The 20,343-nt window shown below is 39.5% G+C and overlaps 1 protein-coding gene across 2 annotated transcripts in view; it reads right to left on the bottom strand.

The window, feature by feature from the left end:
* The window catches only part of BBS9 (Bardet-Biedl syndrome 9), a 226,820-nt gene extending 206,595 nt beyond the window's left edge, over positions 1–20,225 (bottom strand). The window contains exons 1-8 of one of the 2 annotated variants that reach the window (XM_077916509.1): positions 19,640–20,225; positions 17,551–17,674; positions 17,078–17,228; positions 16,046–16,110; positions 14,504–14,617; positions 3,434–3,608; positions 1,768–1,849; positions 422–602 (exon numbers count right to left, since the gene is read on the bottom strand). In XM_077916509.1, coding sequence (XP_077772635.1) covers positions 422–602; positions 1,768–1,849; positions 3,434–3,608; positions 14,504–14,617; positions 16,046–16,110; positions 17,078–17,228; positions 17,551–17,662 — 880 coding nt within the window. In that variant the 5' untranslated portion in view covers positions 17,663–17,674; positions 19,640–20,225. Of the gene's footprint in view, positions 1–421; positions 603–1,767; positions 1,850–3,433; positions 3,609–14,503; positions 14,618–16,045; positions 16,111–17,077; positions 17,229–17,550; positions 17,675–19,639 lie in introns of those variants that run through there. The other variant, XM_077916510.1, reaches the window with a different exon arrangement.
* Between the last annotated feature and the right edge of the window lie 118 nt (positions 20,226–20,343).

The following is a 20,343-nucleotide window of genomic DNA, read 5'->3' as shown; positions in this document are numbered from 1 at the left end:
GCCCTCACTGAAGTCCTTTTTGGGCTCCAGGAAACATCTCCTTGCAAGTCATGAGGACTCTCCAACTCTCTGGCACCATTTCCTGGTATAAGTCTATTTATTTAATTATTTCCCGTGCCAGACGTATATGCTGTCTCGCAAAAGTGTGCCTGTACTTCATTTTAGTCACCTACTGCATTTGGTGAAATATCAGATGAATCCTAATTATGAAGTTCAAAACAGTATTAATCTGTTGCTAACAAATATAATGAGCTAAATACCTGATCACTTAATGTTTTGTTGGTAAATCAGAGACAGAATTACGAGCAAATAACATTTATAAATATCTACTTTAGGTTGGATGTTAAACTGTTCAGGTAGTATAGTCCAAAATTGCTTATACTAAGCCACAATTTCTGCTTCCAAATTTCTATTTACAAACCTGAATATGGAAGAAAGCAACTTGGGCTGTGGTCAAGCTTTTTAATAAATCGAATTTGTCCGTTATCCTTAAGGCAAAAGAAGTTTCTTTCCCCAAGCACAAACACACTGGAAACAAGTTGACTGACGGAAACAACACATATATCCAACGCTTGTTCTCCAATGTTTAAAACCCAGTCCACCTAAAGAAAAAATGAAATCAATGTACTTTAATCATATCACAAGGATGGCTCAGACTAAACTAGTTAAATATCTCACTGAAATCAATGGGACAAATTTGTTTGTTTTTAAAATGTAACAACTTAGGCTGCAATCCTAACCCAATTTACCTGGCAGTATCGTCCCATTAAGGGACGCGGGTGGCGCTGTGGGTAAAACCTCAGCGCCTAGGACTTGCCGATCACATGGTCGGTGGTTCGAATCCCCGTGGCGGGCTGCGCTCCCGTAGTTCGGTCCCAGCGCCTGCCAACCTAGCAGTTCGAAAGCACCCCCGGGTGCAAGTAGATAAATAGGGACCGCTTACTAGCGGGAAGGTAAACGGCGTTTCCGTGTGTGGCTCTGGCTTGCCAGAGTAGCTTCGTCACACTGGTCACGTGACCCGGAAGTGTCTGCGGACAGCGCTGGCTCCCGGCCTATAGAGTGAGATGAGCGCACAACCCTAGAGTCTGTCAAGACTGGCCCGTACGGGCAGGGGTACCTTTACCTTTATCGTCCCATTTAAATAAGTTGCAACAAAGTGCAACTTAGTCTGGATACTACCCATACACAGCTAGCTTTGTTACAATGGACATTATAAACGGAATGCAATTGTAAAGAGACTAAGTACAGGGTGTCATAATCTGCCGTGCTAACACAGGAGTTACATATCTTGACTACGTAACATCAGTTCATTTTGTGATTTGTATTGTTTTATTTCTCTTTGCTTTATTGGTTGCCATCAAAACCATTCAGTTCAAGAAGGGCAACACTCCATCATGCCAGGAGGAAAATAATAAAGTGCTGTATAGCATGTATCCCATTGGTACAAATCAAAGAAGATAGTGCCCCTGGTATAAATAATGTGAAGTGGGGCGTTTGCTTCCTTTCCCCGTAACAACAGCAACAGTGCTTCAATAAAAGCTACATTTTAAATGCTTTCAGCATCTCAAAACTTAGCTGCTCTCTTGCCCCCAGTTTCCTTATGTGATTTTCCTTTTTCAGGAAACACAAACATCATTGCTGGGCTGGGGACAGTATCAACAGAAGTCCATTAATAGAGCTGAATTCTTCACAACTGTAAGTTAATATTTTAAATCCTTTAGTATCTATGGAGCATCACTGATTAGCCATAAGAAGCAGCAAATTTACCACAAGCCTTTTTCCTGACCCACGCTTTTGTTGCTCGTTTTCTTGGGTCTCAGCGTCTTTTGCAAATGCAAGCACTTGGTACCTATTGAAAAAACAAACATTATCTCTTAAAAGTTTTTAATACTTTCATATTGGGAAATTACTTCAGAGTGCATAAAAAACCTGATTTAAACCTATTTTCAAGACTCCCATCCTTTATTCTTATGAGATAGAATAACTGCATTTGCAAGTTTGACTCTTAACAAATAATTTAAAATGTATCTTGCCTGCATAGCCCTCATAATCAATCAATTCAGTTTATTGCGTTTTAGCAAACAGCCATTACACACATAAAAATAATAATAACAACAATACTGCTACTAATAGTGGTTTACAATTCTATTCCCCAACCTTTAGATGCTAAATCATTTCCCATAGCGCCTTTAAATTTTGTTACACGAATCTGTAGATCCTTAATATGAAATTTGGATGTTCTATAGGAGATATACTTCTCTACATCAGAACAATAGAAAACAGGTCTTTACAAGAGAGAGCCTTCCCTTCTGCATGCTTAACAATGGGTGGATGTAGTTGTTTCTAAGATCATTATAAAAAGGGCATTCAATGAGTACATGAGTTGTGTCTTCTATTGACACAGAGTTACAGCTGCAAATACAGTGGTGCCTCGCAAGACGAAATTAATTCGTTCCGCGAGTTTTGTCGTCTTGCGGTTTTTTTCGTCTTGCGAAGCACGGTGTCGGAAAAGTTTTGGAAAAGCTTCAAAAATCACCAAAGTCTTCAAAAACCTCAAAAAAGGCTACCACACCGCGTGCTATGAGTTGCTCCTCGAAGTCAAGTCGCAACTGTATTAACGGTGTTAAGAAAAAGGAAACAAACTTGCAAGACGTTTCCGTCTTGCGAAGCAAGCCCATAGGGGAAATCGTCTTGCGAAGCAGCTCAAAAAACCAAAAACCCTTTCGTCTTGCGAGTTTTCCGTCTTGCGAGGCATTCGTCTTGGGAGGTACCACTGTATATATTTTTACATATTTACATCTTTAATGAGAATATTGACTTTTATTTGATTTCCAGGCAGACATATTCTTTTCAACAAATACATTGCACGTGCAAAAGAAAGTTTTTTAATTGGCTGGGTGGGTATGTTTACTTGTTTTTATCGTAGGGAAGGTAAAGGTTTTAAATGTTTTCTATTGTTGATATTGGAGAAGTGCTGTATGGAAAGGCAGACTATAAATATTTTAAACAAACAAACATGTGCAAACAAACATGTTTACTCATTTCCCCCTACACTATGGGTTGGATCCAGTCAGTCATGCTCAGAATAGACCCAATGGAATCAATGGAACATTAGTCTGAGCATGACTATGACTGGATCTAACCCCATGGTTATGTGCAGAAAACATCTAAAGCAGTTCTTGGACATTTGGCGATAGGAGCGAAAATGAGGTGTTTGTGTACTTTTTTTAGTACTCACTGCTGTTGGAATTACTAGGATACCTAGATGTAATCACTGCCAAAACGAGTTACCTACCTGAGCAGACCATTAAATCAGTACAGTGTTTTTTGTTTCAGATGCATCCTCCCTAACACTTGACCATTTTGATGTAAGTAAACAGTAAAGGGCAACAAGTACAAAATAAAATGTTACATGTTTGACATCTCTACGTACTTGTAACTCTCAACTTGCCGGCAGGAAGAGACAGTAATGAAGGAATCTGTTCGAGAGCTATATGTCAGCGGACCAGGAAGAAGAAAACCGGGTAGAAAACGGCCAAATGAATAGCTTTCTTGTTCAAATAACATAAGCACTCCATCCACAGACTGTATACAGATCAAGTCACGACCTAAATAAAAAGGAAGCAGTGTATAAGTTCTTCCATTTTGCAGGAAAATAGGCTTCAAATTTAATGTACATGCATATTTCCTGAACACACACTACAGAATCACTTGTACATCCTTTGAAGGGTATGTAGCTGAACACGACCGACTACTGCAAAATTATTAAATTTATTTACCAATATTTTTCCAGCACAAGAGGCAAATGAAGTTCCTAGGGCAAGGAGTCCCACATTATAACAAAAAAAGTCCTCTTGAATGTCTTGCCCTGTGCTGTACCCCAAGTTTCTTACTGTTTCTTATGAAGTGTAAAATTTTATGTTGCCTAGGTTCTTAATACAGTGGTACCTTGGTTTAAGAACAGTTTAGTTTATGAACATCTTGGATTAAGAATGCTGCAAACCCAGAAGTAGGTGTTTTGGTTTGTGAACTTTGCCTTGGAAGCAGAACATGTTTCGCTTCCTGTTGAGTGTGTTCCATTTGTAAATTGAGTCCCTCGCTGCTATGGGAAAGCATGCATTGGTTTAAGAACGCTTTGGTTTAAGAACGGACTTCCTGAACGGATTTAGTTCATAAACCAAGGTACCACTGTATTGGGATTGTTCCACCCACCTACAGACAACCTTGTGCAACAATTTGTTTTCTGTTTTTGTTACTCTTAGGGAGCAAACCAGGCCTAACAGGCCAGGGTCATACATAATAATAATAATAATAATAATAATAATAATATATTATTTATACCCCACCCATCTGGATAGGCGGGGGGGGAGTGTTGTTTGCTTTTTCTGCATCAGGACAGCACTGCTGAGTGACCCAAGGGCCAAGGTCACCCACGAATGCCCCTTTTCACATTTTCCACTGGCTACCACTGACAGAAGCACCACCAGCTGCAGCTACTCCAGAGCTCAGGCCTCCACTACAGAGAACGCCCCCTTCCCAGCAGAGAGAGAGGTGTGGTGCACCCTAAGCCAGGCACAGGCAAACTCGGCCCTCCAGATGTTTGGGGACTACAACTCCCATCATCCGTAGCTAACAGGACCAGTGGTCAGGGATGATGGGAGTTGTATTTTTTTATAAAATATTTATTAAAGATTTTAGACATTATAATCACCAAACACATATAAAACCATCACCAGAATACAATAAACAAAGAAACACACACAAAAAAGAAAAGATTAACACATAATACAAAAAGCATACCACAACAAGATCAAATAGTTAATAACCATATTTTCTTCACTTTTTGGACTTCCTCACATCTCTCGTTCCTGCGTTCCTAATTTATAAAATTTTAAACAGCAATTTATCACCTTGTTTCGATTCTTATTTTGTAATTTTCCAATACTGTGTCTCTGACTTTAAATACTTTTATCAAGAGCTTAAATACTTAATTTAGACATAATATTAATCCAAAATTTATCTTTTTCTCAAATTTCACCTATTCTCATGTTCCTTTCAACTAGCTTGCTGGTGCCATGTTGGTCCCATGTTGATGGGAGTTGTAGTCCCAAAACATCTGGAGGGCCGAGTTTGCCTATGCCTGCCCTAAGCCCCACAATCAACATTTGAGGGAAAGCGTAGAATTGCAGCCTAGACAATTTAAAATAAAATACCTTATATAAAAAGTTATAGTTCACTTAGAAATTTATCAGTTTGATTTGGTTCATTTATTCAATCTTGAGTCCCTAACATACAAACGAACGTATCTCTGTTTTATGGAAAACTCTTATTGTAGTTGCAACATTGTGCAGTTATATTACTAATGTTCCAACAAAGGAGATATAGTTTCAAGCAATTCTCAACAAACACATCAAACCTTCCAAATTCAAATAAAACTGCCTCTTCTGAAAGAAAAAAAACTCTTATTAAACATAAGGTGCATTATCTCAAAGTGTAAAAGTTATTTTATTCTTTTACTGACTGTTGATCGGAAACACATTTCCATTATGCCAAGAGCTTTAATAAAAAGAGCTAGCAGTCTGAGTTAACAAAATCGTAAATCAGCATATTAAAAAGTATTTCCATCACTTTTAAAAAGAATCCTGTTTCCCTTATTAAACATGAAATAGAATGAAACAGCACATTAATCATGACATCTAAAGGAAGGTAGCTAACCAATGAAAAATAATCTTTTCATATTAGAAAATGTATATATCATTTCTATTTTACAAAAAATAATCTGAAGTGTAGAAGTCACAGAAGTATAGTCCAAAAACAGTCATATTACAACATCACCATTAAAAAAAACCCCCTCAAAGTAATACCATTTTTTCTTTTGCTTTTTCTCTACAATTGTAAGTGATAAAGATCAAATATATCACATCATTAGATTCTACTCCTTTAAGCCTCTGCCTAGAAGTTTTCCTGACAGCTTAAATTTGATTATTTGTTCCCATCACAACACATTAATTCATGATATTTTCAAGTTAGTTTCAGATTTCCAAGTGGTGGTAATTTTAAGACTTTCCTGTTGCTTTAATAGTAAAACTCATCCATCTTTCTAGGAAATGTAAACTCTTTATAGTTTACGCCAATGAACAAATGCTTCCTATTACTAAATTCAATAATTTTAAACAGAATTATAGGTTTAACATGTAGAATTCTTAAAGCATTTTTGAACAGATGAATTGTTTTAGAGTTATGACTTTCCTTAGGTTCCTACAACAGGACACATGTTTTTTAAATTATAGGACAGGATATGTGGCTTCTGTTCAATTTAGATTTTATTGTTTATAACAATAGAAAGAGTTTGTTTATATTTATCTCCATATAAATACATACACTCCCATAAATGCATAGCCAGTTGTTGAAATTTGGAAGAAGAAAACTTGTTAAATAGCAAGTACTTATCTAATCCAAAAGATTAAATAATATAGCAAAGGGCTTGATTCAGAATAGTTCCTCTGACATTCTGATATGTAAGGAATTCAGCTGGGTAAATATGCTAAACCAATCAATAATAATGGTTCAAGTCAACATTTGGTGGATTGCTTTAAGTTCCTGATACAGTGGTACCTTGGATTACAGACGCTTCAGATTACAGACACTTCAGGTTACAGACTCCGCTAATCCAGAAATAGTACCTCGGGTTAAGAACTTTGCTTCAGGATGAGAACAGAAATGGTGCGGTGGCAGCGGGAGGCCCCATTAGCTAAAGTGGTACCTCAGGTTAAGAACGGACCTCTGGAACGAATTAAGTTCTTAACCCAAGGTACCAACAACATATGAATATTCAGAAATTAATCCATGCAAATGTATACAGTACGAAGGAGACTAACAACAAATATAAATTAATATTTTTTTAGCTGCAATGAACACTCACTATGAACAATATTATTACAGTGATACCTCGGCTTAAGAACAGTCCTGTTTAATATTGTTTGTTTGTTTGTTTGTTTGTTTGTTTATACCCCGCCCATCTGTCTGGGTCCCGCCAGCCACTCTGGGCGGATTCCAACAAACACTAAAATAATAATAATAATAATAATAATAATAATAATAATAATAATAATATAATAATAATAATAATAATAATAATAATAATAATAATTTATTTATACCCCGCCCTCCCCAGCCAAGGCCGGGCTCAGGGCGGCTAACAAGCAATAATAAAAACAAGTTGAATGATTACAACTTAAAACAAAATTAAAATACATTAACCTATTAAACATTAAAAGCTTCCCTAAAGAGGGCTGCCTTTAGATGTCTTCTAAAAGTTTGGTAGTTATTTTTCTCTTTGACATCTGGTGGGAGGGCGTTCCACAGGGCGGGTGCCACTACTGAGAAGGCCCTCTGCCTGGTTCCCTGTAACTTGGCTTCTCGCAGTGAGGGAACCGCCAGAAGGCCCTTGGCGCTGGACCTCAGTGTCCAGGTAGAACGATGGAGGTGGAGACGCTCCTCCAGGAATACTGGACCAAGGCCGTTTAGGGCTTTAAAAGTCAGCACCAACACTTTGAATTGTGCTCGGAAACATACTGGGAGCCAGTGTAGGTCTTTCAAGACTTTCAAGAACAATTCAGTTTACAAACTCCGTAAAACCAGAAATAGTGTCCCGGTTTGCGAACTTTACCTCGGTCTAAGAATGGAAACCGAATGATGGAAGGGCACCGGTGGCGGGAGGCCTCATTAGGGAAAGCACGCCTCGGTTTAAGAACGGTTTTGGTTTACGAACAGACTTCTGGAACGGATTACCGTAAGTTCGTAAACCGAGGTGCCACTGCACTATTATTATTAATAGTTTATCAGAAGAATTTCATTGATAAAAAGATAGTGAGAAAAAAACAAAAGAAAAACAAGAATGAAAAAGAGAAAAAATGCTCAGTTATGTTTCCATACATAAGTATTTGTTGTTGTTTAGTCGTTTAATTGTGATGTGTATAATCGTATCCTAATACACATATAGTTATCAATAACCTAATACTATGTAATCTCATTCTAAATATCATTATATTTATCCCAAGAAAGTCTGTGTCTATAAGGTGTCCGTTCATATGTTGCCAATATTGTCATGTTGTCAAGCCAATGATTAAAAGGAATCATATCTCTATTCTTCCAGTTCATCAGTATCAGCCTCTTGGCCACTATCATGAACAAAAGTAAGGGGAAATGCCCGAAAACCCAAGGTATACTAATAGTGCTACAGAGCATTACAGATATACATTTAAATATGTTGATATTTTAGGAAGCATGCTCTGCATATGAAATATGGAACTGCTTTTTAGTATATAATTTGCTAAACCAACTTCCATGTCTATAAGTATACAATACAAAGATTCAGGATGGTTTTGTACATCAGCATTCTTACTTCTGCTCAGTTATTCTTCTGTTTGTCCCCATCTAATGGATGGTAGCAGGATTTCATTACAATATGAACCTTGCAGCCTTCAAAGAGTGCAACAGAGAGAACAACTTTAAGGATGGACACAAACTTGGGAGTTTGGAAGGGTTGGTGTTCTTAACCAAGGAATAATTTCAGTCCAATGAGAAAATGATTGGTTTCTGTAACCTTCAACACTCCAAGGTATTCCCCCCACACAAAAAATAAGTTTTAGCTAAATTCAAACATAATTCAGGTTGAACAGTAAATCTACACTCAACCTCAAAATCCTTTTCAATTTAAGACCTCTAGTCTCTATCAATAACACCTGAAAGGGGCCCTCTAGTGTTTTGGCATACATCCTAATGCTTTGCTCTTTTCTAAAAAAAAAGAGTGGGGAAGATATTTCCATTTCCTCTTAAGCTACTGCTGAAGTTAAAGAACATGGGTTACCTGAGTGATACTAGTGACTTCTTCTAGCGATTTTTTCCGTAACAAAATGCCAAAAAAGAAAGGTTTTGCTACCCCATGGAAATAGTGATCATAGTTCTCAACTACTGTCTCATTAGTGTGATTGTTTTGGTCTTCCAAATCAAAACCACATGAATTGAACTTGTGTTCATTTATCTAAAAACAGTGACAGACTTTGGGCTTTCAAATTTCAGCGGCGCCCTGAGCAATGCCAAAATTCAGCATCCCCCAGCTTTCACCTTCCATTGTTCGTCACCGTTGCAGCACCCTCTGCGCTACCGTCTTGGCTTCACGCCCAGCGTGGGTGAACTGTTCACGCGCCCCTAAATCAGAGAATCATACAATTGTAGGGTTGGAAGGGACCCCAAGGGTTATCTAGTCCAACCCGCAGTAACGCAGGAATAAATTCACCTCTGCTAAAAGGTTCATAGGATAACATGGTTTGGGTGGGGAACGGTTTTCATTGCCCTTCTCCTGCACCCTTCATTTCAGCCCATTCCCACTCCATAACTCAGCCCACATATGCCCAGCATCTCTTTGCTAACCTCTGGCCCCGCCTCATTCCCCATGACAGTTCCTCCATCTTGGCACACACAGGGCAAGAATGAGTCTAGAGATGAAGGTCCAACTCCATTCTTTGCCCACAACTGTCTTGATGATAGATGCGAGGTCAGTGAACAACATAGTCAGAACAAAACTTTTTAAAATGTGCAACCAAAAACATAATGCAGATTTCCAAAAGTACATTTGTGTGGTTCAAAAGTTCAATTCATTGTTTTGCTGTACTTTATAATGACTGATAACAATGGGACAAGTAAGTAGTTCAGGCCCCTTTAGAACCCCAGATCCTGATCAAACCAACCTATTACTCCCTCTGCTACCACAGACACATTGCACAGAGGATTCCATAAAACTCCACAGCATAGAGGAGTTCTATCAGAACTATCAGAGTTCTAGAGGCGGTGTGATGCTAGAAAATATCCAATACAGTCATACCTCGGGTTACGAACGCTGTGGGTTGCGTGTTTTCAGGTTGCGGACCGCGCCAAACCCGGAAGTACCGGAACACGTTACTTCCGGGTTTCGGCGCTCGCGCATCCGCAGAAACACAAAATGACGTCACGCGCACGAACAGAAGTGTCAAATCGCATCACGCGCGTGAGCAGACGCAGCGCCTCAGACTGCGAACGCTGCGGGGTGCGAACGTGCCTCCTGCACGGATCATGTTCGCAACCCGAGGTATGACTGTATGACATTCTTAGGGCAAAGTTACATGAAATATTTGTGTCTAAAAGTATAATCACAACACAGCAGCTAGTATTGTATTTAAAGAAAGAAAAAACCCTCCTTAAAGCTTTTCGAAGATTCCACTAAATACAAAAAAGACAGTACTCCAGAACAAAAGAGTTTTAAAAGAGTAATTTTCCTCTGAATTTGTTTCTTGGAACAAAATGGAGACCATGCCCTGCTAACAATAACTGAAAGCAATATTCGCAACCTGCTGCACTGAAGCGGATGAGATTGGAAGCTTCCATTTGCAGATTGTAACAACTACATTTTTAGTATATGGACTAAATGAGAAACTGCAGTTTGTTACAAACCAGCAGTGGAAGCTTCTACTCACCTCTGGTTGGGCAGGATGAGATGAAATGGAGGGAATGCACAAACCCAAGACACAATGGGCCGTTGTTATTTCTCAGCAGACAATGTTTAAAAGCTGTTTACATTAATGGTTAAGTGCCATTCTGCAAAGAAGTAGTTGATAAATCATAGACCAAATTTATATCTCTGTCTAATTTAAATAGAAGTAAAAGATACACTTAAACTTGCAACATAAAGCTTAGATGATAATCTTTTTTTCTGGACTAGCACCTAATAAAAACCACCCTTGCAAAATTGTGGAAAAGTAAACCCCCAGTCTACCACTCTTATAAGTTTCCTGTTACAAAGCTGCATGGTTTTTACATATGTAGTACTTTGTTATTAAGAAGAATTCTTCCTCATAGCACCTTCTTTGTTGTAAGTCTGAAACATGCTTTGCCTCCAGGCTGAACTATAATAAAAGTAAAATGGATTCAGACATTTGGCTGAGAAAAGCTGGCTTTTCTATAGCCTTTCTTCCCCTTGTAACTTTTTTCTACTGTTTTAAAAATACAATTGTTTTTATTATTTCTCTTTTGTTTTGCTGGATCCATGGATTAACATAAAACAGATGTGTAATTCTGGGAGCGGTTATATATATTTTTAATAGCGTAACAGTCCTTGTGATCCTTACAATGCTACTTGTGTTAAGATTTTTCAGAGGAACCATAAAAATGCTACATCCCATTCAATATTCACTTTCTGAAATAACAAAACCCCAGCTTGTCCCCTTGTTACAATGTGCCAAGGCAATGGGCAGATTAAGGGGAGAACAGAGCCCTGACACATCCAGCTGTACCTCGTATACCATGCTTTGCCTGCTATTTTATATGCATCATCTGATGCGGACCTTTGGCATGGAGTTGCCAAAGATACTTGACTGATTCTCACAATTGGCTGATCCACCGTAACATTTTACTATTATCTTGCCATGGATCATAGTTTCATTTTTAAAAATCAACATGTGATAGAGCTACCGCCCAACACAAATTTAGCAAGTTTCAAGTCCACTCAATGATGACAAATCACCAGTATGAATCATTCATGAATCTGGGATCACTAAAGATCTCCATTGTGGTGTTGCTTGACAAATTATTTTCATCACATTAAATCCTATAGCTGGTGCAACGAAACCCATATCAAGTGTAACGTATATTATAAAAGCAAATTAATCACTAATTAAGACTAAAGGAATACCTAGCCATAAGAAATGAAGTCTGCATAGCTAGAGTACAGATCCTGTATGAATATGCTGGCAGAACACAAGGAATTGGTTTAACTAATCTTTGTATGGTACTTACAACCTAGTTATTTACACCAGATGTTATACTGAGAATGTACAACAGCACAGTGCTGGTTTTTCTATTCTCCAAAATTCTTGATTTTGGCATTAAGCCTCGGTTGCAAGATAAGAAAGCGAATGGTTACAGCAATGCCGTAACAAAAAGAGAGGCAACTTTTATGACATGTTTGGGGGAGGGGGTTATTGGCTTTCCTTTTTGTTTTGTTTTATTGTGTATTATTTATTATGCTACCTGAGCTTCCAGTGGCAGAGCTGGATCCATAAAGGTAAAGGTACCCCTGCCCATTCGGGCCAGTCTTGCCAGACTCTAGGGTTGTGCGCTCATCTCACTCTATAGGCCGGGAGCCAGCGCTGTCCGCAGACACTTCCGGGTCACGTGGCCAGCGTGACAAGCTGCATCTGGCGAGCCAACGCAGCACACGGAAACGCCGTTTACCTTCCCGCTGGTAAGCGGTCCCTATTTATCTACTTGCACCCGGGGGTGCTTTCGAACTGCTAGGTTGGCAGGCGCTGGGACCGAATGACAGGAGTGCACCCTGCCGCGGGGATTCGAACCGCCGACCATGCGATCGGCAAGTCCTAGGCGCTGAGGTTTTACCCACTGCGCCACCCACGTCCCTTAGCTGGATCCATAAGCACCCCCAAATTCTGAAGCTGCTCCTTCAGATGGAGTGCAACCCCATCCAAGTTCAGCAACTGTCCAATTTCTTAGACACGGGAACCACTCCCCCACAATGCCTCTGTCTTGCCAGGATTCAACCTCAGCTTGCTTCTCTTCATAAATTTCACTACTGCGTCCAGGAAATAGTCCAGGGACGACATGGCCTCTCCTGACAGACCACACAGGGGACCTCAGTGGCTCCGAGTACTTAGTATCGACTTTAGTTTGTGCAACAGCTACAACCATTCTTGAACAAGGATAGCTTTGCCACAGCGGTCCATACATTGCTAACCTCATGATTAGACCACCATAATGAACTGCATGTGTGGAACCCTTTTACCAGGTATGGAAGCTACAACTAAGGCAAAATTAAGCAGCAAGGCTGCCCAGCATTACTCATGTTGTGGCAAGTGTTGAAAGATCTGCAAGGGGTTCTAACTACCAAGCCAAGTTCACTGTATCGTCGTTGAAATTTACAGCCGTGGACAACTTGAGACCAAGATACCTGGCAGATTGCCTCCCCCAGTACAGACCAAGGCAATGTTTAAGACCTGAGGAGACCCGCTGGTTTGCCAACCAGTGGATTGTCGCTTGATGAAAACATTCTTGGTGACAGCATTCACACTCTGGAATGCTGTCCCTTGGGTAATTCATGAGACAGAGGCAGAAATTACCTTTAAATAGTCATTACAAATACATGTTTACTATGATTGTTAGTTTATATATATAGTACGCTGCTCAGTTTTGTTTGTGATATGAAGTTATGTTTTCTTTTTATCCGGTTTAAGACATTTTATTGAATGCTGCTGTATTTTTATGTAAACTGCTTAGAGATTTTTATTATATTAAGCAGTATAAAAAATTGTATAAACGCATAAAGTGATCATATTGATAGGTCATCCCCTCATTCCAGGTGGAGACCAGGACTTCAGCAGGACCTAATGGGGCAGGGCTGTTGACCAAGTCAGCAGGGAATAATTATCAAAAGATGATCATCAGAAAATCATCTTAATCCATCTGCCTCCTGAGACGGACCATGTTAATGGATCTTCCACCCTGTGCAGCTTATGCAGTCATAGAGTCAAAACTGATTAGGCCAACAGACATTTCTAGCTCACCCACAGATCATCCATTCCCAAACTCTGTACAGAAAACCATATTCAATGTGCGTCCTGCCACATGTGTTGGTCCTGACACTAATTGAGACAGCCCCATGGTTAACATGCCAACTATGAACTCCTGAACCAGTCCTGATTATTCTGGCACTGTTCACAAGGAGATGCGAACTTTCCTGTACATTCATTGCCTGTGACTGAAATAAGGGGCTATAATATATTTTTAAACATTTTTTATTTCATTTCAATTCTGGCTGAAACACATCAGAGACCTCTAGTGGTTAAATTTGTTAATGCACATCACGTCAAACAGTAATTCATATTCTACCTTATGTAGTCAGAAGCAGGTTTCTTGCTGTACAACTAATATTAACATGAAAGGATCATATTATGGCCAAAAAACAAGTACAGGAGACTCTCCACTTTAGAAGCTCACCTTACAACTTGTGGAGGACAGACAGAATGATGGCAGGGGGGCAGAGCTAGTGCACTCATCCTCACACGTTAACAATGTATCAGAAGAACTGATTCACTCTCACATATTCTAGCAAATGTGGCTGCTCTTATAGTTTAAAAAAAAATATTTCTACCTCTAAGGAAATATGACCACAAGATAGGCAAACAGCACCATCCTTTGTATGTAGTAAGGAGGCACTAGTCTCATAATTCACAGTGCAATCCTAAATAAGCCTATTCAGAAAGAAGTTCTGCTGAATTCAATGGGAATTACTCCCAGATACGTGGGGTTAGGAGTGCAGCGTTAATCACTTTGTCATAAGATGTCCTTGATTCTGCCTCCTAAAACAGTCAAAATCAGGAAGAATCTGCATTTTGCCAAAATTACATATGAGTTCTATAGATAACATAAAGTAGACCAATAATAATATAGAATTTACCTTTTATGCCTCCAAATGGCCCGTAAGTCATGTTGCAGGCTGTTCTCTGAAGATTGTGTTCGTACATACGCTTTAGCTGATATTGGTTCCCATGGTCAATGTTTCCCAGGCTTCCTATTAAATAAAGAGAAGGTATCATATATGTAGGATTTTCCAATTCCTGTGTTAAGTAGATATTGTGCTGTGGTTATATTGCAATTGTAGACTATTGTTTTAATAATGATAATTATGTTAGGATCAAGATTCCATTGAGTTATACCTTACACTGTAAAAAAGTCATATTTGGAGCATGCCAGAATGCTATACCTATTATTTGATTTATTTGCTCCCAAAGGAGTCCAGGGCGGCAAACACAAACAAGATAACAATTAAAATATATAAAAACAAATTCAATACAGATGCAGACTGGGAAAGGTCTTTACTTAAAAGGCTTCTTGGACAAGGAAGCTCTTCAGGAGAAGCCAAAAAGACAGCAGAGACAGCACCTCTCTAATATTTAACAGGATGGCATTTCAAAGAGTATATCCATATCAAATGACCTAAGCAAAGTGAGATACATTTTCCTCACACAATATGTTAATTGCTATGCCAACATTTTAATGTTAAGAAATCTCTTTCTGTTCTTCTACTCTCATTGCCACACGTCCTTTACACTCTGTAAAGACAGGAGAGCACATCTGTTTACCAGCCATTGGCATACCCATGGTGAAAATATAACCTCAACATATATTATTACTATACTATATTCATTATTTTGGAACTCATCTGTCTGACATGAATTTATATTTTATTATCATTTTTATATATTGTGGCCCTCCACAAGACTAAGCTTTCTTGCTGGTGCTGCAGTTCTTGTGGTTAAGATATATATTTGCTACTTATGGCACTGGCCTCTGCCAAATAAGGAAAGCAAACCTGGAAGCCTACAGAACCGCTAAAATACTGCCATTTACTAGCAGGTTAGTTGTTGATTTAAAACGACTTGCATGCTATTCATTGTCATAGTTACTGTTCTGTTAAAAAAAAAAGGACTAAGCAAATACATCCTCAAGCTTTATTCCTCATTGCCAGGACTCCCCTATTATGTTCTCCAGTTATATTCTCTTTCAGGTCTTTAAACCAAACTCCTTGGTGAGCTTGGGCCATCCTATTTATTGCCCTTTTCTAGGTATTATACCTTTCATCGCTTCAGACATGCCTCTGGAAAACTATGGTGTGCATAGGATACTGATCACTGGGCTGCTGTCAGAGCAAACTGTATGTATTTTAATTGCTGGTTCTAAATGTGTTTTGATGTATTTTAACTATTGCTTTTACCTAGTATGTTTTTATTACTTTGTATTTATTTGACAAAAATTACTTTTCAGTAGCATAGATACAAAGAGACAAAATGGGCGAGGACCAATCCCATACTATACACCTTTTTATAATTTCAAAATTAACTTGGTATTAGCAGATCAGAATATGCAATTTTTTACTTGTACAGAGAATAGAGAAAGAGAAAAAGTTGTCACCATAATCTAAAGAGCCCCCCTTTTTTACCTGAGACAGCATATACACACAATTTTTTAGGGTGTAATACAGCCAGATGTAACAGTTCTATACCACTGCAAAGAAGGAAAAGAATAGAAAATATGAGTCAACTGTTAAGAAAAGTACATTACTCTGAGGCTAATAAACAGACATGAAAGAGTTTTCACACTCAATATTTTTGACATGTTTGTATTTGCATGTTTATGCCTGTCAAATTATTAGAAACTTTTAAAATATATATTGTCTTTACAAATATTAGGAATAAAATGCTGACTTATCCTTTTATGATATGCATGCAAGACAGTTGCCTTTCTACAAGAAGATAGAGGACACAAGGGACAGCTCTACAGTATTCAAACAAGTACCCAGTTGTAGACAGCAATGGCAAACATGCAATATTCTTTGAAAAGACTGAAAAAAGAGAGAGCTTGCTTGCAAACTGGTCTATATTAATTACATTATGCTTCCTTCAGGACTTATTTATTATTGTCATCAATTATTTTAATATTTAAACTGCCCTCCAGATGAGGGCATCTGGGAATTTTAAGTGTCATGGTTTTTCAGACAGCCGCCCTTCATCTAGATCCTGGTGTTCCAGTTGAAGTAGCTTCTGTATCTTTAAACTACCACCATTGGGTTACCTGAGAACCATCTTGCACCATAGAGGAGGATCTAGTTTTTTTAAAAAATGTTTTGTTTTTTGGTAGCCTATCTTTGGTAGCCTATTTGTAACAAAGCTATTTAAACTGCTTTATGAAGTTTGCCTCAAAAGTTGCATATACATACCATAATTAATTAAGAAGCTAAGTATTATACATGGTTCAGATAAAATGACCTTGAGGATTGGGAAAATGCCACAGAAGGACAACTCCAAAAAAATCCATATTTTGATTCTATATATATATAATTGTTCCAATATAACCCCAAGGCACTTCATAAAATAAACCAGGTCAATCCTTAGAGAGTAAATTGACTCCAATGATAAACTCAGAGTTTCCCAATTAATAAGATCATTAGCGGCAACACTGACTGTTTACTTACGAAACAAATTTTCCTACTTCCACTTGAAGTATTGGCTCAGATAACTGCACTTCCAAGAGCAAATCTTCAGCTTGCACAGCATCTCCAGGTTTTATAGGATGGGGATTGTAGATTCTAAGGAACCCTGTATAACTGCCCACAATTATTTTATCTGAAAAACAAACATATTCAAATACTAAGTGAAGCTTACACAACTGAAAATGTGGTGACTCATTATTCCTACACAGGATGGAACTTTAAGGTTGCAATGCAATGTATGCTTCCTTAGGAATAAGCTCTACTGAAGTCTGTGGCACTTCCATGTAAACACGGACAGCATCAAGTTTCATTTAGAGTTCCAGAATTAAATCTCAATTCTAAGCACATCTCCTCAAAATTAAACCTTTTTAAGCTTAACAAAAAGTGTTTCCCACTAAATATACTTGGGATTGCAGCCTCTGTGTAGAGTTTCACAATAATTTTAGTCCGTTTACCTTGTCCACTGCTGCTATTGTCAACATTTGCAACACATAAGCATCCTTGATCAAATTCTTCTTTGTTGCCCACTACTGTAGACCACCAGTCACGGGCTTTAAATAAAGACATTCTCCTTCAGCCCTAGTGAGATGGGGGAAAACAAGGTGATGTAAAATCCACCTAATTTCACATTCCAAAGGGGGCTTCAAAAGCAATTTGAGATACACTATAGATCCAGGCAGGGGGCAGGAATTAGAAGCCTGTGTGCATTCACGGGGTGAAGGAATTATAAATCATGGCCACATACAGCAAATATACACACCAAAATCTAACAATATATGTCACTAAATGTTAACAACTAGTCGCTTTATTCTTATTTATTAAATGAGAAGCTTAATGACAGTATGATCAAAGCAAACAATGGGTACTGTGCTGCCCATGGAACCGTGACCACTGCAATTGGGTAGAATAAGCTATAATAATGTATATTTATCTCTCAAACAGACTAGTAGAACAATCTATCTTGTACAATTGAAATTTCCTTCAAAATCACCTGGGACAAACAAACAGAAAAAGCCCAGCAGGAGCTGCTAATATTTCTATGTCATTCTTTAATCACAGTATCCATAGGGCCATGTATGAAGCTCAATTTATGCAATAGAACTTTCCTGCCCCTCTTTCCCACTGTGGCCTTGCAAGGCTCTTCCTGAAGGTTGATGGCCACTCTGGAACAGGACTCAACATGATATAAAGGGCTGCATTTGGAAAGGCGGATCAGCAACATATTATCCAAAGGTGTGCGTTCTGCTCAAGCACAGAGCTATTTGGAGCTTAGCATAAGTACACTGATGGTGCTATATAATAAATAATCGCCATTCACTCTATTTCCAGGGTTCAGGCTGTGAGTGCCATTGCTTATGTAGCCAAAATAGTACATAAATGAAGTTACACATCCATGAGAGGAAGGAATCTGTAAGACTGGGAGAACCCCAATGTTTGCAGAAATACAAAATATTTTTACGATAAAAGATGGGGTGGGGACAAACCCACAGACAATCCAATGGGGACTGAGCCATGGGATGCTGACTGACTGACAGTGAGTAGGAGTGGAGAGGAGCATCATGGCAATGATGAAATAGGAATGAAGCGATATACAGGCAGGCATTTGTTCCTCTACTTTAATCGCCTTGAATTGCCCTTATGACACAAGCTAAGGAACTGAATCCAGTCAGACACAAATAGGTTGCACTAATACCTGCCTGCAGTTAACTGGAACGCAGTAAAGGAAAAGAGGCTAGAGATTCAGTAATCCTTGCCTTAGCTTAGCAACACTAGGTTACACATATTAATGCACGTATTTACAGCAATGCGTGCTAAAAACACAATTTGCCAGCTTCTTCAATACTCTTATTTTTTGCATAAACATCTAAAGCACAATATACGTCCCTAGGCGAACATATCACTTGTCTCAAAAGAATGCAAAAACCTTTTAGGAAATTGCTGAGTTTTCAGTTAATGGCCTGAACATTCTGAATGAAACAGCAATGTCCACCACATAGAGGAATTCCCTAGACCCTGGTGTTGTAGAAATAGTACCTGTATATCTTCTTTCCCGTGCATGAGTTTTGTTGCCATTATGCTTATTTATCCCAAAGCATTTTTACTGAGAATTTGCACTGAGTTCCATGGGACAGATTTGCAGGAAAGTGTACACAGAACCACAACCTTAAGGCGGCAGTCCTATGCGCTGTTACTTGCGAGCTCACCTGCACACACTGAACGGGTTGCAAAGCTGCAGCCTTTATGCACACTTCCTACCTTGGGAAGTGAGACTGGCAGCATCTCTGAGAAAAAAGTGCAAAGGGCAAGGCTGTGCAATGTCTCCAGCAGCAGATCTTCTACTTTGCACAGTACAAGACACGAGATCGTGCTCATTTTATTTACTGATTGTTATTATTCATTGAATTTGTATATTGCCCTTCATCTGAAGATCTCAGGGCTGGTTCACGGCATAGACACACAAGATAAAAACACAAAATACGTAACAGTAATGAAAACACGACACTCCTCCAAGCGCATTTGAAAGGATGTAGGGCGTTAACTTACCTGACTATTCCCAACATTGGGAAACCCTTTTCTTCTCCTCACCTGCGCCCTCCTCCCGCAGATCCACAACAGGGAGCCGGGTGCGCATTAAGGCGAGCGCCTCATCCCGAGACTCCCTCACGGGCCGCAAGAGCGCCGTTTGCCTGTCAGGGGGGCCGAGACAGGGCGCCGACGTCCTTGTCACAAGCACCCTCTCGCCGCGCTACCTTTGGGGCAGGAGGATGCTAACGGGACCCATGAGGGAGATAAGCAAAGACGCAAATAAAGAAATGGATAGGGGAGCGGGAGGGGGGGGGAACTACCCCAAGCAGAAGCTGTTATTACAAGGAAGGAATGGGGGGGTGTCTGTTGGTATACGGGGCGCGCGGGGGAAGAACGCCTCAGGTACTCCCTAGCCAGCTCTGCCCGCCGCCATTTTTGCTCCCGTTGTCATAGCGCCTCAGCAACCAACGCCGACCCCGCCCCCTCCTGCCGTCCGAGAAAGGCGCTGAGAGAGCAAAAACGGCACGGCAGCTGCCTTCTAGGAGACGCAAAGCATGCTGGGGGATGTAGTCTCTGCGAGCCTTCGGTTGGACTGTACTATTAGGAGGAGAGGAAGCGCCCAGCGCCCGTCCCCCTGTCCCCTGTCCCGCCTAGCGACGTAAAAGGACCAACCTCCCTCCGCAACCTCCTCTCCTAATTGCCGGCGTTTTGTCTTCTCGAGG

The sequence above is a fragment of the Podarcis muralis genome, chromosome 12 (genome assembly GCF_964188315.1).
Source record: "Podarcis muralis chromosome 12, rPodMur119.hap1.1, whole genome shotgun sequence".
Classification (NCBI taxonomy): domain Eukaryota; kingdom Metazoa; phylum Chordata; class Lepidosauria; order Squamata; family Lacertidae; genus Podarcis; species Podarcis muralis.
The sequence above is the reverse complement of the archived record's forward strand: the minus strand, read 5'-3'. Positions and strand labels throughout refer to the sequence as shown.